At 45.6% G+C, this 19,473-nt stretch overlaps 1 protein-coding gene across 6 annotated transcripts in view; it reads left to right on the top strand.

Annotated features, from left to right (window-relative positions):
- Window positions 1-19,473, top strand: part of Nhsl1 (NHS like 1) — a 225,387-nt gene that overhangs the window by 87,383 nt on the left and 118,531 nt on the right. For 2 of the 6 annotated variants that reach the window (XM_087911593.1, XM_048425103.3), the window contains exon 1: window positions 3,439-4,244. The exons of 3 other annotated variants lie outside the window; for them this stretch is intronic. In XM_087911593.1, the coding sequence (XP_087767719.1) occupies window positions 4,037-4,244 (208 nt within the window). In that variant the 5' untranslated portion in view covers window positions 3,439-4,036. Of the gene's footprint in view, window positions 1-3,437; window positions 4,245-19,473 lie in introns of those variants that run through there. One more of the 6 variants, XM_048425108.3, reaches the window with a different exon arrangement.

Below are 19,473 nucleotides of genomic sequence, written 5' to 3'. Positions count from 1 at the left end.
ACAGATGGCAAGTAGAGTAATTTCACGCCTGATTGGTGGAGGGGCTTGTCTCCTCGTATAGCCTGTCATGTTTAACAATTTTTATTAGATGGAAAACTTTGACTTGACTTCTCTCGGTTTTCAGGATGCTGGTACAACATGCAAGGCTTCTCAATGTATCCAATCTATCTGCTGACTTGGATAGAAAGTAAATGTCTTCTAATTCATGGGCACTGACTCAGGAAGATGGTTCTAGAACTTTCCCTAACCTCATAGTTCAGTGCCTCTCAGTTTTTATAGGCAACTTTTAGTTATTTTATTATTATTTAATTTTATTTATTATTTAATTATTATTTTAATTATTCCTAAAATGACGCATTTTCTTCTAATGTTGGTAGTAGTTATTGGTAAGTGACCCCCAAAGGGCCAAGGCTTAATATAAAAGGTGCAGGCGGCCATCCGCTGACACAGATCCATCCCGATGTCATCATCCTGCCATCTGACCCTTGGGCTGCAGTCACACAAGTAAAGGACAAGGGTACGAGTGGGAGGCAGCTGTGACAACGCCCTTGTATTAAAGCCACGCATTTCATTCTGTGAGGCCGCACGGGCTCCATCCCGCTAAACATGTAATTTCAGCAGGCTTGTTTTTCTGCTCCCCCTGCTTGAAGCAGAGCCATGGCCACGTGGTAGGAGGGAGCGGTGTTGGCACACGAGATGGCAGCAGAAGTTGCAGTGTGACAGCCCTGATGGCAGGAGGGGACAGGGGGAAAACCCAGCACAGTGAGGAGCGGATTCATGTTTCTTCAGCAGGTCTGTTGACAAGATCTGAGAAGGGTGTGTTCTCCGTAGCTTTCCGTGGGGGGTGGAGTGGTGAAATTATGACATTTTGGGATTTTTGAAGATGACTGAAATTATTTGAGAAAACCGTCGATACTCTAAAGCTCATACTACTCCTCAATAGCAATATTGCGAAGAGTACAGCATTTCCTGGGAGGTGCTAGGCACACCGGCTCCACAGCCCAGACTGAGCCCAGTGATTAAGGTGTGTGTCTTTGCAGTTGCTCAGTGAATGCAGTTTGAATGAACGAAGTAGCTGACACAGCCCACTTGGCTCTTCTGGAGCCCACGTGGCACGTGAATAAAACTGAGTCCTTCAGGGCTGACTCGAAGTGTTGCATTCGCCAAAAGTAAAATCACTTAAAGTATGTGGCTTTCTTTGTATTAGCAAATATGCATTCATCTAGGCCAGTGATTCTCAACCTTCCTAATGCTGTGACCCTTTACTACAGTTCCTCATGTTCCGGTGACTGCCTGCCAACTATAAAATTATTTCATGGCTTCATATCTGTAAATTTTGCTACTGTTACGGATCATAATGTAACAAAGGGGTCATGACCCACAGGTTGAGAACTGCTGATCTAGACCATAGCCTAGTAGAACACGGAGGATTGGTTCATCAGATCTGTTTTGTGGTTTGGTGGAACAGTGTCTCTAAATCCAGTTTCTTCATTTACCTACATCTAGGGTAAAATTACATTTTTCAAATAACTCCGGCCCGTATAAATATAAGAAACTTTAAGAGCGAGTCTTGAGCCTTGGTTCTAAATAGGCCAATTATTATTCTTGATTGCTTGAGCTGAGTTTTCTTCTTGCCCCTGAATTAGCTTCTTGCTGGATGTGTGCAAGACTGGGGATACGTGAGGAGCAGGCCCTGATTCCTGGCTCGGGTGCACCGAGACTGTGCCCATACCCCAAGAGGCCTGTTGAAGGGAACTCAGCTGTACTTCTGGTGCAGGGAACAGCAAGGGGTTTATTATAAAGCTTAGATAGCTGTAAATTACAACCCTAAGATGTGGACAGCAAGTTGGAGAGATCTGTGCTCAATGTTTGGGGTCCACAGGTTCTTAGAGGGCAGGAGTATATACCGGGGAATGGTCCCACGAAACTCTGTGATGCTGAACAGCATTCAGGGCGCATGCACTTGTCTATAAAAAAATTCCTTATTTTCTATCTTTAATTCTTTTCGCTTCTTGGTTTCTGGAGGCAGGATAGCATGTAGCCCAGGCTGACTGCTTTTCATTTAGAGGAGGAGGGCCTTGAGCTCTTGTTCCTCTTGCCTCTACCTCTTCAGTACCGGGAGGATGGGTGTACACACCCCTGCGTCTGATGGTGTCATTCATTGTCTCGGCACTGGTAATAATGGTCAGCATAGATAGATCATAGCAAACTAAGTGCTGAAGCAGACCCAGTACACCACAGGATCTCTTGAGAATCCTATTAGCTTTGAACTCCTCATCAGTGCTAACTAGGCTGGTTTGTCACTTGGCCTTTCAGTCCCCGTGTCTTGCTCTGGTATAGCACGAGAAGTAACTGTCCTAGAGACACTCTGCTCTGTAACTTCTTCAGCGAACACCTCGGTCCTGGTATGGAAGAGAACCTCTCTTGTAGCCTTGGAGAGCTGAAATAGACTTTGTGATGCAAAGTTTGCGTTTAGGACTTTTTGTTTGTTTTTCCAGACAGAGCTTCCCTGTGTAGTGTATCCATTTGGCTGTCTTAGTACTTACTCTGTAGATCAGGCTGGCCTCGAACTCAGAGATCCCTCTGCTTCTGCCTCAGTGCTGGGATCAAAGCAGGTGCTGCCTCTGCCGCCACCGCCGCCTGGCTGCTTTTAGAACTTTTAGTCGGTTTATTTTCAGCAAACTTGTGAGTGTTGATATGACTAATTCTCTGCTTGTTGCTGTCTGCCACACTCAGACTATAGCTCTGGGGCAGGGGATGCTGATATTCAGGAGGAAGGCATCACAGGGACCTAGGGGAGGGGCTACAAACGCTCCTCTGCCTCACAAGGTAGCTTCTAGGTGCTTTGCTTTAGCTTGCAATGGATTGCTCTAGCATTGTTTTTAAATCGGATTCTCTCTGATAGTGTGGCCATTGAAAGGTCCTGGGGCCAGGCTGAAGAGGGGTGCTGTGCCCCACATTCTGCCTATGGGTGGCAGGAGGGGAAGCAGAGACAGGTGCACACGTGGCTGCTTCTCACCTTGGCTGGAAGCAGGAAACAAAGTGAAACCACTTACCTTATCCTTGAGAATGGCATTTTTAACCCCCCAATAGGAAGGAACAGCGGGACTCAAAGCCGCGTGAAAAGGGCTTCCGGTGATCACACCTTTTCTGACAAGTGGGTCTAGTAATTGGCAAGCCAGTTCTTTTTGTGATCTTCAGGCGACTACGTTCGTCACAGGCTTGCATTCCCATCGCTTTGCAGGAGTTCAGAAGTTTGAGCTACCACTGAAGTGTGGTCTGTGGAGGGGCGGGGCTCTCCGTCGCCAATGAGGTGCCTTCAGTCCCGGGCAAGCCTATCATCTTTCGCTGGAGTGCTTACTCTGTAATCCCAGCGATAGCCACGCAGCCTGTTTTATTGTTTGTGGAGTCCTGCGGCTAGGAGCGCTTCCCAGACGGGAAGGAGGGCAAGTGGGCGGTTTATGATTCTGCCCTGTGCCGAGACGACAGAGCCGAACCCTTTGATTTCTCCCAAGTAACGTGTGGGTGAACTTTAAACTGGGGACCTGCTTGATTCTGGATCTTTTGCTGCCGGGTGGGGAGTTAGCGCCTCCACCAGAAGCTGGCTTTCTGCCTTCAAAAGGAAGGATGCCCTGGAGAGGCGTAGCATTACATTTAGGGATGCTAGCCATACAGCCAAGTGTCGGGGTACCTTGGCTCTTCTTTGCAAAGTCGTGGCAAGTGTGTCTTAAATGACCACAGTGTTTCATTTTTAAAAGCTTGTACTTCTCTTTATTTTTATTTTTTTTTGCCTGTGGACCTCTCTCCAGAAATTGGTGCTGCAGTGTGGCTAGAGTAAACCATTTTTTAAAAAATATATTTTTAATCCTTCATTTTCCTTTTTCTTTTAATTGGGCACACAGAAGCACAATGCCTGCCCGACTCTCAGCGTTGTCTGGGTAAGTGGGAAGGGGCAGGCTCCTCTCAAGGCCCTGGGCCAATTCTAAAAAGCCGGCTTTTTGTTTGTTGGGCTGCCCTTTGTCTCTGGAGGATTTTGATGCGAAAGAAGATGAAAAAGGAAGGCGCCTCAGGTTCCTTCAGACTCAAGGCAAACCCAGGCTCTCTCTCACGTGCTGTGAGTTGGATAAATTTCTCCTCCCTGTCCAGGCAGACAAAGAGGCTGTTTCGCAGTGACGGAGAGCTGTCCGTTTGTGGGCAGCAGGTGGAAGCAGATGACGAGAACTGGACATACAGAACCAGAAAAGGTGACTTGGTTTCTGCCCTTGTTATTTTCAATTTAAGCATCTTTTAAAATTTTTTTCTTCTATAGACTGCTTTATTCCTATCAATGATTTCTTGTCATGCGCCCCCCCCCCCCCAATTCGGAGTTTCTTGCTTGTTTTTGTGTTAGAATTCAGAATTCAGCCTCGTTCATTTGTTTACACGTCTAAAATAAAAAACTCCCTCAACAAGATTCGGCTTGTGACTGTAGCCTTCGGAGGAGGTTAAATGGCTGTTGTTTGCTGTGGGCGCTCCCCCTTCCCTCCCCAGTCTGTGTTGTCCTGTGACTTGGGTAAAGCGAGTAAGAAGACATCAGTCCAGATGGGATCTTCTAGCCTGACGGTCCTGGGCCAGTCGTGAGCTCCTGTTCTGCAACCGCTCTGAGGAAACTTGGGGGTCTGTGGATGGTCTTTTGACAGCTGTCTCCTGAGAAGATGAATGACTTGTGACTGAGTGCTTGAATTAGACAGGTGCTGGTGTGATGTGGAGGGACGTGGACACACAGGGGAGTCCCTTTCAGACCAATGTGAGTGTCTATTCTCAGGATTAGCATGTTAGCCCCCCTCCCCACATGGAAGGTAAGGAACACAGGGGGCATTCTGGTATTTCATTATCCCCCCCCCCGTTTTCTGTATAGAATTCCTGGCATCTGTTTATTAGGATACGGGCTGTAGTACCTGGATTGTTTTCTCTCTGTGATGGTCTCCGCATTGGGTGTTGTCCAAAGTCCAGCAGGGAAGCACTCATGCATGTTCCAAAGGAGTCCAGACATTGCCGGGACAGTGTGGGACTTGTTTACTGGGTTCTCTCTCCGCCAAGAGAAACCTTGCTAGAACCTCTCAGGGACCCATTCTTGCCCCTCTTCTGGGACTCCAAACTGCAGAAATGTGAGTTAACTAACCTGGGTCCATGATCATTCTGAGCGCTCTGGGAATTAAACACAGCTCCTTTCTAGGGACACTGGGTGTTAACCTGCTTGTGCCTGCCTTTGAACTTGTCGGTGTCAGAGGAAGGACTGGTTACTCTTCTTTAAGACGTCGGTTGCATTTGCGTTAAGGAGCTGGTCGTCAGTGGTCCCCCATCCTGAGCTTTCATACCCAAGTTTTGAGTTCTCACTGTGCAGTCGCCAGCGTCGGAACAGGCATTTGCCTTCTGGCTGGGACTGTGCAGGTTAAGTCTGGGAGCTGCTTCTCTACATCAGGAATAAGCTGTGGTTTTGGTAAGTGGCTGGTCCGTCGTGTTTGAACCAAACATGTTTGCAGGGTGGACCCCATAGGGCTCTGGTTGCAAGGGAGTGCACTTCTGACTCCTTTGGCCTGTGCCAGAAGCTGCTTCTCAGGACTTTCTTTGCTTCAAACCAACCGCTGCCAAGTTTCTGTTGGAGATGGTGTACGTTTGAGCATGTGGCTTTAGTGCTTCCAGTGTCCGTGGTTCATCCAGATTAGCATTAAAGGGAGAGAGAGAGAGACGGAATTTGTATGTGTTGCATTGATTTGGAAAGCGAAGCGAATCCTGTACACTTGACTTGTAGAATATAAAGAAGTCGTTGTGAAGAGCAGGGGCAAGTTCTGAAGGAAGGGAAGACTTGTATATTTCCAATACAAAACTCCGTGCCTTTTATCCCTCCGTGTCACGGGGGCACTGTCGCTTCCTCTGTGTCAATGGGGTCCACCACAGTGTGTGCATTTGTAGGTTCTTAGGAATAATTGGCCCAGAATAAATATTATCATTTTGACATATGGGGTGCAGGGAAGTCTGTTAAACGCTGCCTGTATATTACAAATCATAGACTTACATTCTGTTTCCATATTTAGCTTGCAAAAGAAAATTGGCTCTCTTCTTTGACATACTGTCTCAGGGGCATGTACTAACAGTTGGGCTTTATTCCTCGCAATTCTTCCCTTTGCAGAGATGTGGAAGTGACATTTGTTTACATTAGCAGATCAGAAGAGGAACCTTCTTTAAGGCAAATCAGGCTAGGCTTTGAGTTTTCTTCTGATGGGCATGAATATATAGCAGGGATTACCAGTCACCACAGAGGGTGCCTAGTGGCCATATTAAGATTGGGTTACACATTAAAAAAAGAGCACCAAGACCTACTGGTCTGATGCGCGCATGGGCGTCTTCTGTATCCAACTCCTAGAATGTGAACAAGTCTTTGGATTCATATATGCTTTTGACAAACTTCCGTCCTCCCCTCCCCCACTACCTTCAGTCCTGACAGGCAGGGTGGGCAGTGGTAACCTGGAAGTCAACCTTCCTTGCATTCTGTGGGGTGTGGGGAGCCTGGTTCTGCAACTGCCTCTGCAGGCTTGCTCCCAGCTGCTTCAAGGCCAGACTGTTGTTCCTGCCCTCTGTCGCCAGGTAACACCTTACAGCACAGCCAACCCGTGGGATCCTTGGTGAATAGTAAACTGTAGAACACATCCATTCCTTTTGCAAAGTAGCAGGCCTTTTCATGGTGAATCTCCAGGCTGAGGAGGAACAGTTACAACGCAAGTTTTTACACAATTACTTTTGAGGGGAGTTTATTTATTTACTTATATATTTCTTGAGACAGGGTCTTTCTACATAGCCTTGGCTGTTCTGGACCTCATTTTGTAGACTGGGGTGGCCTCAGTCTCACAGAGATCCGCCCGCCTCTGCCTCCTGAGTGCTGGGATTAAAGATGGGCGTCACCATCGCCTGGCTTTACCTGGTTACGTTTGAAGATGACTATCAGTGCCCTAGCCTTTGATTTTATTGTTTACATCCCCAGAAACTAAGGTAAAATGATAGCTTTAGATTTCCGCGGATTCTTTTCGTAGCATTAGAGGTGACCAACAGGCATCTTTGTGCTCCGTGACTTTTCCCTGTGTATCTGTGTATTGAATGTTAAGAGTCCCTGCTGCTCTTGTAAGGGCCTGAATTCCATTCCCATGACCCAGGTCAGGTGACCTGTCACGACAGCTCTAGGGGATCTGACACTTAGAGGCCATCTGCACTCACATGCAGGTCTCTCTTTTGCCTACATACACATAATTGAACAGTAGAGACACTACCAGAAGATTCAGATAAATAGGCTCAAAGCCATCATCAGCGGGCGAGCATGTGAACTTACCTTGTCACAGTACGGTAGGAGGTACGAACTCTCTCGTCCTGACATTTGTGTTCAGGGAGCTAGAGTGAGTGCTTAGCACGGTGATCGGTTCTTTTGTTCTCGCTGTGATATGAGCCACTTCGGCACACTCTGCTTCAACTTCATTAACTGTAGAAGTCAGAACGTGAAGCTGTGAGAGGCACGGGAGAAAGTGGGGAGTGTGGTGAGAAAGTGGGGAGTGTGGTGAGAAAGTGGGGAGTGTGCTGGCACAGGGGCCGTGGGTGTAGCTTTCTTAGCGGTGATGGGGAGGAAGGCTAGTAGGAGGAACCTTGCTTACTGAGTTCTGGGGAGTGTATGCTTCTGTGGAAAAGCACAGGGAAGTATCTGAGGGGCAGTTTAAAAAAAAAAAAAAAACTAAGGAAAAATACAGTGTGAAGGCTTAGAGAAGGCCCGGACAAGGGATTTTTGTCTGAGACCTTTTCATGTTTTCTGTGTTCTTCTGGCTGTTAGCATGGAATTAACCAGCATTTGATTAGTGATTCCTCACCACTGCCACTGAAGGTTCTCAAGGAAAGCTAATGACCCGTATTCATCCCATGCTTCCCTTTCCTGCTCACTGCAATAGAATAAAAGGGGTGGGGAAACAGCGGAGGCCATGGGGGTGTCTTCTCATCGGGCAGAGCACATTTCTTTTCACCCCAGCTCTCTTTTGGCTGGGTAGAGGCCGGATTGACGACGCTGGAGTTGACAGGTCTACCAATAGAGAGGGTAACCCTTGTTTTAAATAACATTTTTATTTTGTCCCCCTGTGGATTGTATCATCATCTGAGCTTAGTAACATGACCAAATCTGACTTGTCTATGTTTCAGTGTCTCTCCCCATACCAGGTCTGTAACATCACACACAGGACTAGTGGAACAGTTCCTGTAGACTGCCTCACAGGAGTGAAGTCCTGGATTCACTCCTTGGCACCTCCTGTCCTATGCCCCCCCCCCCAAACCAGAGGCAGCCTTTGTGAACACCAGGGATAAGGAACAATTTGTACCCTAGGTCATCAGTTCTTGAGTGTAGGAGTTGTATGTAAATGGTATGTGGGAGTGATGTGTTATTTCATCCCAGTACCCCTCCTCATCAGAGAGTTGCGTCGAACAGCCTCACTGGCCATAATTGGATTAGTAATGACTAGATACCATAGTGGAGAAAAATGGCTTGCCAAGACCCAATGCAGCAAGTTCGAGTTCCTATTTATATAATGTTATCTGGGTTCTGTTTAAAAAAAATAATGAAACACCTTTAAAATTGTGAGACTTAAGAATAGCACAAACGTTAAGGAAGCCTAAAAGGTACTAGTAAATGTTGTTAAAGGGACATTCATTGCAAATTTGTGCTTTGAACTAAACAAGTATTACTTATTCTGAGGGTCACTCTGTTTATCAGGAAGTTGGTTAAATGGATTTTTATCTTAACAGAAGCACCAAGATGGATGGCCTCAGTGCATGATGGCTTGTCCTTCTTAAATTCCCACTGAAGCTGACATTCTGTGGAAGAGACAGCCTCTTGTTATTTTTTCTGGTCCACTAACACTGCCCCTTATTGACCTTTGATTATTTCTTTTTGCCAACAGAGGTTGGCAGCCTCTGTTGCTTCAGTACCTTGTTTTATTGGGGGGGGGGGAAGGGAAAAAAAGACCCTTTTGGTCATTCAATTGTGACAGTTTTGTTGAAATGATGTTCTTGGTCAAATATCCTCCCTTCATTAACTTTAGAAAGTTTGTGGGCTTGTTTGAGAATTAGAGACTTCCTCAAATGACTGGAAGTGTGTTAGAATTCAAAAAAGGGGGCTTTCCGCCAGGACTTCAGTTGAAAGTGAATAATTTTTGCTTTTTTTTTCTGTTGTTGAAATGTCTTTACTAAATGATGAAATATCTTTGAAATGGCATTATCTATCTATTGTCTATCTATCTATCTGCCTGTCTGTCTTGTCTGTCTATCATGAGACAGGTTCCTACTAGGTAACCCAGGCTGGCCTAGAACTTGCTATAAAAACTAGACGACCTTGTTCACCTGCTTCTGGAGTGCCAGGATTAAAGGTGTATCCATTCTAAAACCCAGCTTTTGAAAGTTTTGTTCTTAAACAAATAGTTGGTTTTTTTTTTGAGAAATCCTAGTATTTATTAGTATTCAGTATTGCTTCTTATTGCTTTAGAATACACTGTGTTTCTATGTAATTCTAAGGGTTTTCTTAGACTATAATATTTTTCATCAATCTAAAAAGGTTTTGTTGTTTTCTTTTCTTTTTTTGAGACAGGGTCCTATAGTGTAGCTCTGGCTGTCCTGGAACTCACTGTGTAGATCAGGCTGATCTCGAACTCGTGGAGATCTGCCTGCCTCTGCCTCCCATGTGCTGGATTAAAGGTTAAGATGTACACCACCATGCCTGTGAGTGATTTTTTTTTTAATGACTGTATTTTCTATCAAATAATTCAGCTCAGTACGGTCTTCCTAAGGGTCTTTTGAGCTGCAGTCAACCTGCCTGCACTGATCTAGCTACATCTTCAGTCCTTTCCTGGCCTCTCTCCTCACCCCTGCTCTTTGCCCTCATTCTGTTTTGATGCATCCTTGAGCCTACACTACTTCCAGCGGGATTATTCTAAAATGTGTATTTACTCGGATTAAGCCTTTAGGGCACTCCACTGTCTACAGAAAGCGGCCTTCTCGCTTCAGAGCACAGAATCTCTGTGCTCTGACACATGTGTGTCCTAACTCTTACATCATGACTAGGTGTAAACTTACTGCTCGTTCTCGGATCCATTCCCAGAATGCCACAGGCTCCTCCCCTGCCTGTCAATTTCTTTTTTTTTTTTTTTTTTTAGTAAATTTTATTAAATTATAAAAGTTTCCATTTCCGCCCCCCCTCCCACTCCCCCCACTCCCCCCCTCCTTCCCCTCCGTCCCCCAGGGCAGTCAGGGTTTCCTGCCCTGTGGGAAGCTCCAGCTCCCTCCCCCTCCCTCCAGGTCCAGGAAGGCGAGCGTCCAAACAGACTGGATCCCCAAAATCCAGCATATGCAGAGGAAACAGGTCCCAGTGTCATAGTCAATGGCTTTTCAGAAAGACCCCGGGCCAGCCACAGTCAGAGAATCCGGCCAAATTCCGAGAATCTGGCTAGATCACGTCCTCGTTCAGTCCCAGTCCGACTGGCCCTGGTAAATTCTCATCAGATCCGTTCCCTTGTATCAGTGGGTGATAGCATCCCTCGCAGTACTGATTTCGTCTTTCATGTTCCTCCTCCTTCCGCTCCCCCTCCGGACCTCGGGGGGCTCAATCCGTTGCTCCGATGTGGGCCTCCGACTGCATAGCCATCCTTCGCCAGACGAAGGATCACTCCGAAGGCCCTCTGGATGGAAGCTGGGATGGCTGGCGGGGAAGCTAGCAGGGTGGAGCCAGCAGAGCAGGCTGACCTGGGAGTCTATGGGGTCGGGGAGAGTCCTGTCAATTTCTTATTTAACCTTCCAAACTCACTGTTAAACTCTGGGTAGTCTTCTCTAATCCCTTCCAGGCCAAGCTGATTACTTCCTTTCCCGCTATTTCTCTGCCTTCCTCATCCCCTGTAATTGCCTTCACCATACAGTGGAGTATACTTATTTGTCTGAGTCTTGAACTTGACAGCCAAGTCTTTGGGGACAGAATTTTTCCCTTCTCCAACCCCACAAGGCTGGGTGCTTAGTAAACTCTGGCTAAATGGAGGACTGTAACTTATCTGGATTCTTTGACAGTGCTGTTTGCATAAGCCAGGTCCTGCACGCTTGTGACTTCCAACCTGAAGCACCCCCAGGTTAGAAGTAGCTCTGTGTTTAGTAGCTGAACTCAGAGTGCAACAGAAGCCAAGGTTGACTTTGCAGAAACAGACCGTTGGCAGCAGGCTGCTGTTGCTGATGCTGCTCTTAGGCTATGAACGCATCAGGTACCTTGTAGAAACATCTGACTATTTTGACTGATGAATAAAGTTGACTCTAGTGCGCAGAGATGAGGCTTGAGAGGAGCAATGGCCATCGGGTAAGGAGAGGCTATGTGGTGTTTTTGTGGTCTATTCTGAACCATTTTCCCTTTGCTTTTGCTATTGTGAAGGCCGGGTTTATTCTCCTACAGCATCAGTACTTCCAAGCAATCCAATCCAGTGCAAGTCCCGACAGGGAACCTGTTGGTAGTTTTTCCTCTCAAACAGTTTAATGACCGTGTCTTTGATGTATTTTCTAAGACCCATGCCATGTGTTTCCTGCGTGTCACTGAGCCTCCTCTCCTCTGCTCGGACACTAAGCTTCTCAGTGTTCACAGTACGCAGTGGCATTTGGCCTCCCCTTTTCTAGAGCAGCTTTGCACCTGCTTCTCCTTCCCTGGCACCTCTGTCAGACCTCACTCAGCAGTCACCTCAGTCTTTAGATGCTTGAGATGGTCACAGTAGGCTCTCTTCCTAACCGTTACATCCCCCATCCCTTCCACCTTGAAAACACTCACCACTATCTAAAATATTATGTATTTTAGGTGTTTGTGTTCAGTGTTAACTATCTCCTCTGAGTAGAATTTAGCCTCCCAAACAGGAGAGATGTGTCTCAGCTTGGTAGCCTGATACTTAGGGGGTGTTCAGTTATCTTACTGAAGCAGTAAGTGAGGTTGGTGGCCACCGCTCGGAACCTCTGGACATTTGTTTGTGTCACTTGCTAATTGTGTAATTGGGGACAAGTCACATGAACTCTTTATGATGAATGGTATACTATCTATTTATAGATCAGTAGCAGGTATGGTTTTTTTTTTAAAAATGAAAGCGCTAATGAATTTTAGATATGGCATTACCTTAGAGAGAGGTTCTCATCCTTCCTAATGCTACGACCCTTTAATACAGTTCCTCATGTTGTGTGACCACCAACCATAAATTTATTTCATTGTCACCTCATCACTGTAATTTTGATCCTGTTGTGAATTATAATATAATATAATTATAATATAATATCTGATATGTGGGATATACGATTTGTGACCCCTGTGAAAAGGCCATTCGACAGCCAAAGGGTCACAACCCATAGGTTGAGACCTGGTGCCTTAGAGATTGAATGTGGCTGGATTTAATGGTACTGGCAGTTGGGTTGTATCTCTTCACTCCCATCAGTGAAGTGAGTTAGAACATACTTTGCAAGAAGTTTCAGTGTAGAAACAAGTGTCTTTCGAGTGGTTGTATAACCAGGTGTAAGCCATGCCTTCCTTTACGTAATCCTCCAAAGAACCTATACTTTAGTATTATGGTCAAATCCTGAGAAAAGTAAAATATTAAATTGAAAGCCATGTCATAATTGGTCAGTTCACTGCCAGTTATTAGCCTTAGCTGCTATCTGGTGAGAGCTTCTCAGGCTAAACAGTACCTTACAGCACTCTATGTGAGTTAACTCATTTAAAAGATATTGTCCAGGTATCACAGATGGTCATTAAAAGTAGCAACTGATTTAATAATCAGAAAAGGGTCAGATCATTAGAACAAAATTGGTCATGACATTTATTCAGACAGGGAAGTGACGTCGGCAGTAACCATGAATGTCTTGGGGTCATGGACTCAGAAGTTTTGTTTTGGGGGTATGTGCTTCCTACCTCTTTGAAGTTTCATCTGTGTCTTACCCTGCATCACTTACTTTGATTTGTTATATTATTTGTGAAGATCAGAGGGCAAAGCAGCCACACTAGTCAGGCATAAAGGCCAGGAAGTGGTGCACACCTTTAATCCTAGGACTCAGAGACAGGGGCAGACGGTTCTCTGTGAGTTCAAAGTCATCCTGGGTTACACAAGATTGAATCTGTCTAAAAGAGAAATAGAGCTCACACAAAGGTGGCCCCAGCCCTTGGGATCACATGCCCCTTTAATCCCAGCAGTAGGGAGGTGGAGACAGGCTATGGCTGGGTGGAGAGAGGAATATAAAGGGGAAGAGACAGGAACTCAGTGGAGTGTAGAATCTGAGGTTAGTGGAGAGCATTGCAGGATCTCCCTTTCGGTCTGAAGATTTGGTAAAGGTAAAAGGTCTCTCTAGTGGCTGGCTGTTTTTCTTTTTTAATCTTCAGCTTGAACCCCAATATCTGTCTCTAGTGCGCAGGCATGGTGGGAATATGGGATCAGTAGACCATGGGGGTGTGGCAGGCTAAATAGAACAGGATTAGAACCAGGCTGTTTGGGAACTATGTCATGAGAAGTGACAAAGAACTGGCTGAGACTTTTAAATACTCACACAGAGAAAGCAGTTACAGAACTACAGGTTTCCCAGTTAGACTGTCTTTATTAGGGTTTCTCATAGATTTATAGTGACATGTTCCTGGAGGTAGTGACACCTGAGTTGTGTTTTTTTTTTAAAAGATTTATTTATTTATTATGTATACAGTGTTCTGTCTGTCTGTATGCTTGCTGGTCAGAAGAGGGCACCAGATCTCATTACAGATGGCTGTGAGCCACCACGTGGTTGCTGGGAATTGAACTCAGGACCTCTGGAAGAGCAAGCAGTGCTTTTAACCTCTGAGCCATCTCTCCAGCCCAACACCTGAGTTTTTAAAAATACTTTTAAACGTCTTTTAAGCTGTATGAAAGGCAGTTGGTCATTGCCTTAGATTTTGACTCTTTCTCATTAAAGGTAAGCATAGATGGAGGCTGCTCTTTAGTTTCTTGGCCACCTAGACCTGAATAATCACACAAAACTATATTAATTATGACACTGTTTGGCCAATGGCTTAGGTGTATTCCTAGCTAGCTCTTACATCTTAACTTAACCCATTTCTATTAATCTGTGTATCATCATGACGTTGTGACCTACTGGTAAGATTTCGGCATTTTTCTCCTTCAGCAGCTACATGACGCCTCCCTGACTCTGCCTTCTTTCTCCCTGCATTCAGTTTAGTTTTCCCGCCTAGCTTTATTCTGCCCTATCATAGGCCAAAGCAGCTTCTTTATTAACCAATTGTAATAAAACTTGCTCACAGAATACAGAAAGGAATTCCACATCAGGTGACATTTGTGGCGATCACTGCCTTACTGCATTGGATTGGAAAATGCTTTAATAACTGACTCCCCTACTGCTTGCACACATGCATATGCCTGGAATGAGGCTGGAGAAACCCGGAGCTGGCTATGTGGCATCTCTGGTCAGGCCTGGACACTCCATACCACTCTTCTCCATGCTGTCAAACTCGACATTGGCAGAACAGTCCTGGTCATTTCATGGCTATCAGACAACTGACTAGTTATGACGGATGGTAAACAAACAATTATTTGGTTCTTTCCCAGTCACACCTGAATGTTTAAACGTGGCTGGTATGTGGCGAACGTCCATCCAGTGCAGCAGAGGGTTCCAGCTGAACGCTGTCTTCGGTAGAAGTGGGAGTTTGTTAGTTCTGTTTCTCAGTTGGGTTGTGAGCCGCACCACTTACCTTCACAGTCCTGTGAATGGCAGATAGTGGGGCCTTGTGTTTTAAGAGTCGCTCTTGCTTGCTTCTGAGAAAGCCACACTCAGGAGCAGGGGCAGGACAAGAATGCCTTGAATTGGGAGGTTACCCGGAGTGGCGTGTCCCTTGGAGTTTTCCTGTAGGAGGCACTCAGGAGGGTAGGTATCAACCTTGCTGCCCTCTCAGTTTTGAAAGACTACACTAAGAGCCAGAATGAGTGGACGATAACGGGGAAGGATGGTCATAAAGTCAAAGGCACGGGCTGTGAGTAGAGGTGGCTGGCAGAGAGAAGGGTGCCCATCTCTGATGACTTGGTTTGATTCCTCAGTTTGCTTCCTGCATTACTAATTGTTTTAGATGTGTTTTAAGTCACAGCTTAACATTTCTTAAACAGGTTGAAAAGAATATGGAGGGAAATTAAGACTTCAGCTGGTCACTGGTTAACAAATTCTAGTTGTGCAAGGAAGCCAGCAGGTGTGAGTTCAATGGTCTGTCCTTCCTGAGGGACAGCTTAAAGTACAACCATAAGCAACTGAGATTTCTGTAGACTGTATCGTTTGGTTTTTGTCTAGTCCCTCGCCTTTGTCCCCCTGGGGTTCTCTCTCATTTTGTAACAAGAAACTCCTCGGCTCGGGCAGAAACTGGGTTTCCAGTGTTCCTGGGGTGCATTTTGAGATAAGCTGGAGTCCTTCCCAAATACAGATTGAGTATTGCTTTAGTCTTGATTGACCCAGGATCCTTTTACAAAGCATACAGTAGAGTTGGCAAGTTCACCTTCATGGCTGGTTGTGGCTGGAACTTGGTTTGGTTGCTGGGATCACCTTGCCTGATGGTTTCTTATTTACATAATCTCCCACCCTGCTCCAGGCAATAGAAAGTACAGAGCTCTGATTTCCAGGAGAAAGAGATTAGGTTTCTACTTTAAAGCAATTGTATTGCTTAGTTAACACACTCTACTCCTAGTATAAAAAAGATGGTTGAAATGTTTTTCTTCTTACTTTTTTTCTTAGCTTCCTTAGGGTGTTTGCCTGAGTGTTGCCCCATCTGAGAATTCGGTCTCTCTGACTTATAAGTGGATTTGAGATGGTATTCCTGTTTTGTATACCTCTTTCGTCGTGAGGTTAGAGTGTTTTGGAGTGTCTGAGGAGATGTCTTGCCCTGAGTATTCCTTCGGATCATCTGACCTTGGTCACATTCCACTGTCTGATACCTGTGTTGGTTTATTAAGTTGTCCCTTGTGCCACTGCAGCCAGGGGCTGCTGGCACCGCTTCCTGGAGAAACACCACTGCTTGTGTGCTTGTTTCAACCACGAATACCCTGAACAAAAATATGACTAGAATTTTTTTTTTTACTGGTTTCTGTAAATTAAGCTGTCCCTTCCCCCCATACTGCCCCAGAAATAAATGCTCGTTTTAGAAGAGGGAAGAATCTTCTAGAATGGAGCCATGGTGTGAATATTTGGCTCCCAGTCACCAAAATGTTGATCGTCAGTCAGATATGTTCTGGTGTTTAACATGTGTCTGAATTAATGTCCTTAACCAGTTTCCTAGCCCTCATGTGGTTCACCTGCATGCCCGTATACAGGCTTCATGAGACTGATGACCTGCCCTGCTTGTCTGCGTTGGATGCCCCTGGTTTCCACCTATTCTCTCTTATTAAGACTGAAATGTCAGTCCTGATCGAGTTAGTTGTATTATTACTCACTGGATCATAGTCTTGAGTCAGTAAAATGATACCTTGTGTCAGCGTCAATTTTCAGTGGTGTCTCCTCTGTGTCCGATACAGCTCCTTCCTGCTAAGTAGATGTGACAACTCTCAGGCAGCCCGTTGCTGCAGAAGGGTCCAGAAAGCCTTAGCTACTTTGAGGTCCAGTGTGGATTAGGCCTGCACCTCAGAAAACCAGCTTGTGGCGGTGAATACGGAAAAAAGCATTTTCCCACCCCTAAAATTCCTCCTCTGGGTCCCCTCGGTGCCAGGAGCCCAGGACCAAGTGAGCGTGCAAAAAGCAGCCCTTGAAAAATGGCAGCAGGCCGAGTATTTTCCACTGTGAGCCTCATTGCCTGCCTTGGCGTGACATCGCGTGACATTGAAGTGGCTGCTAATCATGCCGGCTGATTCCTTGCACCTGCTGGCTGACCCTAGGGGAAGTCTGTGAATAGCAATGTCTGGCCAGTGTCTGCCTTATTCATTACGCTTGTTGTCCAGCCCCCAGAAGGGAAGAATTAGTGGAGATATTATATTCACTTAAATTTCCGTATGTGTGTGTACATATTCATGCACGTGTATGTATATATGTGTGCTTGTGCAGGCCAGAGGCCAATGTTGAGTGTTTTACTCTATTGCTCTCTACTTTACCCTTTGAGACAGTGTCTCTCATCATATCTGGATGTCACCAATTTAGCTAGAATCGCCAGCCAGTGAGCTCCTGAGGCCTTCTAGTCGCCACACAAGCCCCACCCCTCACAGTGGTAGGGTTACAGAGCTGCCACACTAGTGTTTTACATGCTTGCCAAGGATCAAGCACAGGTCCTCGTGCCTGTATGGTGGGCACCTTATGCACCAAGCAATCTCCCTAGCCACTTATATCTACCCGTGAATTGTTCGACTCTAGCCTGTCTGGGGGGAAGAGATTGTTTTAACTAGAAGCAACATTTTCTTAGTAACATCAAGTATTTGATTAAGCCCATGGCTGGTCGGAGATAGTCCTATTGACACTGTGCTAACGTGAGTCAGGGAAAGCGCTGTTTTTGTTGTCATTGGGATTTCTATGAGCACTCTTCCAAGCCAGGAAGAAAGGATTTACCTTGTGGAAAGCTGAAACCGCTTGAAATGTTTGGTTCCGAACGTCGTTCTGTATTGTGCCGTGTGTAGAACCTGTTTGCAGATCAGAGTTTACACAGGACCCACACACAGGTGTTCTCATTTCACTGTGATGACAGCCCTGTCTGATGGGCAGGGCAGGTGGCATTATCCCCTTCTGTAGTGAGAAGGCAGGTCCTGGAAGATGAAATGGTTGATTTACAGCCAGCCAGGAAAGAAGAGAATAGAGGGGATTCGAACCCACTTCTTGCGGTTCAGTTCCACCTTCTTCCTGCGTGGCACTGCAACGCTGCAGTCCAGGGATGCAGCTTAATTTTTTGCACAGGGGTGGCTCTTTAGTGTATCTGTGAGTAGTCGCCATCTGGCGTGGTCCTGATGGGCACTGGGCTTGGGAGTATCTTTGCCTTGACAGGAACTGAATCTCCACTGTGTTGTTCCTTGGTATTGTAACTACTTCGCGTTTCTCCTTCACTGCCAGACTTTCTTTTTTTCACCTGTGTATTTGATTCCGTTTTTGCGTCACCGTGCCATGTACTTTGGTGTTTCTAATTTGTGATCTTTGGGAGGGTCTGGGCAGTCCAGTTTATCCCAACTGTATTGATCTAGAGACTTATGAGATCCTGAGCCACAATCCTGAGTACCCTGGTCAGAGGCCAGTGTGATTCCGGCTTCCTGATCTCATTTCCAATGCTTGAGTTTGTCAGAAAAGTGTTCCTGTAATACGCAATTGTCTTTTACGTAATTATCTGCTGTTGGCCTTTCTTTTCCTGTACTGTTGGATTAGTGTATGTTTACATCACTGTACAATCTGATGGCTGCATGTAGGCATCCCAGTTCTTTTTGTAAACACTGAAGTTTAAACATGCCTGTAATCCCTCTGTGTTAAGTTGGGTCACCGTCCCCGGCATCATTTACTTAGAAAGCAAGTTTAACTTCTCAGGCTTTGGCCTCACCATTAACCACTGTCCCCGACAACACTGAGCTTTCTATCCCTCATGACTTTTCTCTTTCTGCTTGCAGCTGGTATTGGGTCATGTATGTTCATCTGGTCCACATCCCTCCCCAGACTTTCTTCTCCTTTTTCCCTTCCTTCTTCCTGTTTTTGAGATGAGGACTCGTGTCCTCTGTGGCATGTTTACATTTGTGGTCATCCTGCCTCTGCTGCCCTAGGGCTGGGATTGCAAGGGAGTGCCACAGTGCTTAGCCAGAATTTCTGTTTCCTATCTTGCTTTCCATCATTCGATTTTTAAAAATAGAGAAAGGGTGAAGAAAGGTAGTTTTCTGTTACTGACAGCCACATCTCCGATGAACATTTTTGATCCCAAGCTTCAAATAACAGTTGACCTTCACGAATACAGATGGGAATTACATGGAATAAGACCGAGAAAGTTGATTCTTACTATTTTTTTCTCTGTGAACTGCTAAAAACCCCAACACGCAACATTCATGTGATCTTTCAATAGTCTGTTGAAATGATGTAAGCTCTACCTTGGACCCACTGTGGCTGCTCAGTGAGGACTTTGGTTTGTTCATAAGAGTACTGCAAAAAGTGTTTAAGTCAAATTTACATTTGTACGCCAGTTTATTATAAGAAGGATGCAAAAATGTTTAAATGCGATTTAAATTAATTGAAAACAAAACTTAAAACTTTGTGACACAAGAATTGAAGCTCGGAGAAAACTAACAATTTTCCTGCTTCGTAAACGTTGGCGAGTTCATCAAATGAGACCATCTCCTGGCAGGAAAACCTCTCATTCCCTACTTATTTATACCACCTGGGTAAAGATTCGTAGAGGGAATGGCATGTTTAAAATCTCTTTCCCGATGAAATGAAAATTCAAATAAT

Source organism: Myodes glareolus, chromosome 1 (assembly GCF_982192425.1).
Source record: "Myodes glareolus chromosome 1, mMyoGla1.1, whole genome shotgun sequence".
In the NCBI taxonomy this organism is placed as follows: Eukaryota; Metazoa; Chordata; class Mammalia; order Rodentia; family Cricetidae; genus Myodes; species Myodes glareolus.
The sequence above is the reverse complement of the archived record's forward strand: the minus strand, read 5'-3'. Positions and strand labels throughout refer to the sequence as shown.